The sequence below is a fragment of the Anneissia japonica genome, unplaced genomic scaffold (genome assembly GCF_011630105.1).
Source record: "Anneissia japonica isolate Jap-2015-1 unplaced genomic scaffold, ASM1163010v1 scaffold288121_len269371_cov247, whole genome shotgun sequence".
NCBI classification, from domain to species: Eukaryota; Metazoa; Echinodermata; class Crinoidea; order Comatulida; family Comatulidae; genus Anneissia; species Anneissia japonica.
Window position 1 is genome coordinate 212,530 of NW_022752873.1, and position 3,781 is coordinate 216,310.

General features: G+C 34.3%; 1 protein-coding gene across 2 annotated transcripts in view; it reads right to left on the minus strand.

The window, feature by feature from the left end:
• The window catches only part of LOC117122383 (BTB/POZ domain-containing protein KCTD9-like), a 36,362-nt gene that overhangs the window by 5,868 nt on the left and 26,713 nt on the right, over positions 1–3,781 (minus strand). For both annotated transcript variants that reach the window (XM_033267932.1, XM_033267933.1), the window contains one exon: positions 1,912–2,045. In XM_033267932.1, the coding sequence (XP_033123823.1) occupies positions 1,912–2,045 (134 nt within the window). The remainder of the gene's footprint in view (positions 1–1,911; positions 2,046–3,781) is intronic.

A 3,781-nucleotide genomic window follows, 5' to 3' on the forward strand; every position in this document is an offset into this window, starting at 1 on the left:
ATTATAGCCAGTCTCAACAAGCTGGGAGCCCAGAGGGCCCTTACAATAAAATCCCACAAGTATTTTGCCTCTAAACCCCCAAGGACTTTCAAAAAGCTCTTACATTTCTTATGATGACTTGAGCAGCATAATAATATTACTATTAGTATGTATCCTGTCAAAAGAAACGCTAGTGTAATCACTATATATCATTCTTAACATAATAGAGAACGTGAATGTATCCAATTACTAGCATACTACAGCACTGTACTATGCACAAGAAGAATACAATCTGCATAAGGAAAAATTGTTAAAACATCAAACTTATTTACTGCACACGGATATAAATGCAATCACACCTTGACTTTAAAACAACATTTCAATATATCATCATTGTAACTTTAGGCTTATACTAATCACTCTGAGCTTGTTAAATAAACAAACATTACGATCCATGCTATGGTAGACCATTTCCTCCATGGGTAGACTTGTAATACATCACGGTAGGCTGTAATACAGCCCATATTCTCATATATATCTACACAGAATTGGTGACAGTCACAATTTATTTAATGTTTATGCATGACATGAACTCTACATTCATTTATTCACATTAAACTGAAGGATTTCAAAACACTTAACTGTGCTGCGTGTTGTCACCATGACAACATGCACAGTATTTCTTCCATACTGTGGCAAGAAGTTACTTAACCAATAAGCTATTCATTGTTAAATTCAACAGCCATTTGATGAATCACTGATCATTCAAATAATTGTAAATGGCAGACCGAGAACTTAATCACCTGTTACTTTACAGCATCATTCAAGAGTCAAATGTTTCAAGGAAAGGCAGCGATGGGGATTGAACCGGGGACCTAGATATCTCCACAGTTCGGCGCACACACAGTGGCTACCACTAGATTAGCCGACTGAGCTAAGCTGCTCTCTCAAGATATCACCAATACGATAGTCGACATTTCAAAAGTAATGATAAGGTTTGGAAATAATACTGTATATTAAGTACAGTACAGGTAAAATATAAGAAGGGCAGCTGCTGTGTGTGTCCACACTATTTATATTATTATTTGCTACATTGAAACATTGTTAAAGTGGCTTTCACTGAAAGCTGAGATATTAGTTTATTTGTTCACAAACAGAACTGAATGTGGCCATTCCATGTATCATGGCCAATCAAGTATGATGAAGTCAGCATGTTTATATTTTCAGTAGGCATAGATTAGGGGTAGTCGTAAAAATTGGTCAGAGGGCCAAAGTAAATTCTTGATTTATCATAGATGGCCACACCCAAACTTTGATGTTTCCATTGATTGTGCTTACAAAAACTTTGATGCATGCTTTTATACCGCTTCATGTTTTAGAATTATTTTTTACAGATGATCGAAAAATGGTTGGTGGGCTGCACACATAGGTTTTTAAAAAATTTTTTTCGTGGTCCGCAAAAAAAAAAAAAATCACCATTGGGTTACATCTGTGCCCATCTCTGGGATAGGTCATTGGGCATAGGCTCCAAATTAATTAAAAAGGCAGTGTGTAATTGAATACCGTACTTTATTGCTTGCTTATATCTCAATCTGTGTAGGCAGAATAATCTACTGTTAATTGTGCTTTGTCATACATTATACATTACTAAACTACGATCAAATGCTGTCTTCTTAAATGTAATGTAACTTTCATTTCTATTCTTCTCATCCTATAATCCTCACAAATTCATTAAATTTGTCAGCTAATATTTCAAGATACACAATTGCTAGTACCAACTAAACTGATTATAATGATAATATCTTTGTCTGGAAGCAATGCAACCAAGTAGATTTAATATTCAAGATAATTATTACTGTGATATTCGATGACAAAATCAAATTCAGTATTTGGAAACTATGTGCTTGATAACATGGATCACATTTTGCTTACCTCAAGGTCCGTGCCAGCTAGCACCGCACCGCGCAGATTACAGTTGTGAAGGTTTGCATTTTTTAAAGTTGCGACACGTAGATTCACACCCGTCATTTGGCTGCTCTCTAGATCAACACCTTTCATGTTCACTCCTAAAAGTCAAAACAGAAATAGAAATATATTAAAAAGTAAAGGTATTAAAGAGCTTCAGTGTCACACCATAGTTATACAAAAGCAGAAGAAATAACAGCTACACAAGATATTAGGAAAAACGGTTACACCAGGGATTAGGGGGTGGTAACAAGGCAGTTAAAAATTCCAGTAGTTTGGTAAATCACCAAATTTTATTTTTCATGCCTAAAATCATTTCCAATCATTTAACCAATATTTTATATGCAATTTCCAAGAAAAATAAATTTAGGTTTAACAATTTCAAGAAAAGGGAAAAAAGAAGTAAAAAAAAAAATTCCTTATTAGGGTGTATTGGCTTTTTTTACTTGATATACAGGAAATTATGAACAAACAAAATATTATTAGTCTGAAGCCTACAGTAATCAAATTTATTTGAGTTTTTTTTTTTACATTCATGCTGCACAAAGATATGAAGTGGCCACTTGAAACTCTGGCTACTTCAGAATTAATATTTGTATACCAAAGTAATGACGTCAAAGTATGTCTGCACCTTGGTAAATTATTCATGACACAGTGTGACTGGTCTGCATCACAGGTCTATAGTTCAGTGTAAATGCATTTCCACAGAATTAATTTTCAGTTCTATAGATTTTTGATCCAATGACCAGTTGGAATAATATGAAGCAAAGCAAAGGGGACTTTTTTACAGGCATGATGCACAATATTACTATTATTATAATTATTATTATCATTACTGGTATTATTATCATCATAACTCCATAATTACTTCCTCCAAGAAAATTATGTATTGACTGCGCTGTTTGTCTCTGTTTGTTAGCAGGATTACGCAAAATCTATTGACTGGATCATCATAAATTTTAGTGAAACTGTAAATATTAATCTATGAAAAAGGTGATTAAATTTCAGTGTAAAAAGGTTAAAAGACAAGGTCAAATGTCACACAAATTTTTAAAAACTCCTTAATGGAATTGCCAATAAATGCCCTTCATTCAGGGGCAGGGGTATGCACTGAACGGATTTCTATTGCTATGGATTTATTCTAGGTGATATACTAAACCAAAACTAGCAGAATCAGCAGCAGGTTTATCTTTTTGGAGATGAATTATTTGTTGATAATCTGTTCATATTGTCACTCTTACCAAATTGTAAGATCAATTTGTTAGATTGCAAATATGCTAACTTCATAAACAGGATTTTGATGCAGTGCTGTTTGGTCTATTTAAGATCAGTCCCATGGTAAAAGTCAGACAACAAAGCAATGAAAACAGCAATAAAGTCAGCTAGGTTAGAGTCCCATGATGACTATAAGATGAAAACACAACATTTTGAACTTTAAAAAACACTTTGCAATATTCAGCTTAGATTACCCTTAGTGCTTTGATGACTCAAGATGCCCTTAGCAACAGACAACAACCACTGATCTCTGTTATAATGGCTCGATTGGTCAACGGCCAATCCTTGTACAGAAAAATGTGAGGCCACCGAAGCCATGTTGGAGGGCCTAAGGCCATGTCGGAGGGCCTAAGTGACGTACCAGTTTAAACAAGACCGAAGCCATGTCGGAGGGCCTAAGTGATGTACCAGTTTAAACAAGTTTCTTTTGGCATTGGTTTAAATTATTTTTTTAAATAACAATTCTTGCAATACTTCTCAATAATATATTTAAATTTAATGTAAGATTTTTTCCCCAATTATCGAACCACTCGATCTGATTGTTTATGCAGTTTACAAGTGC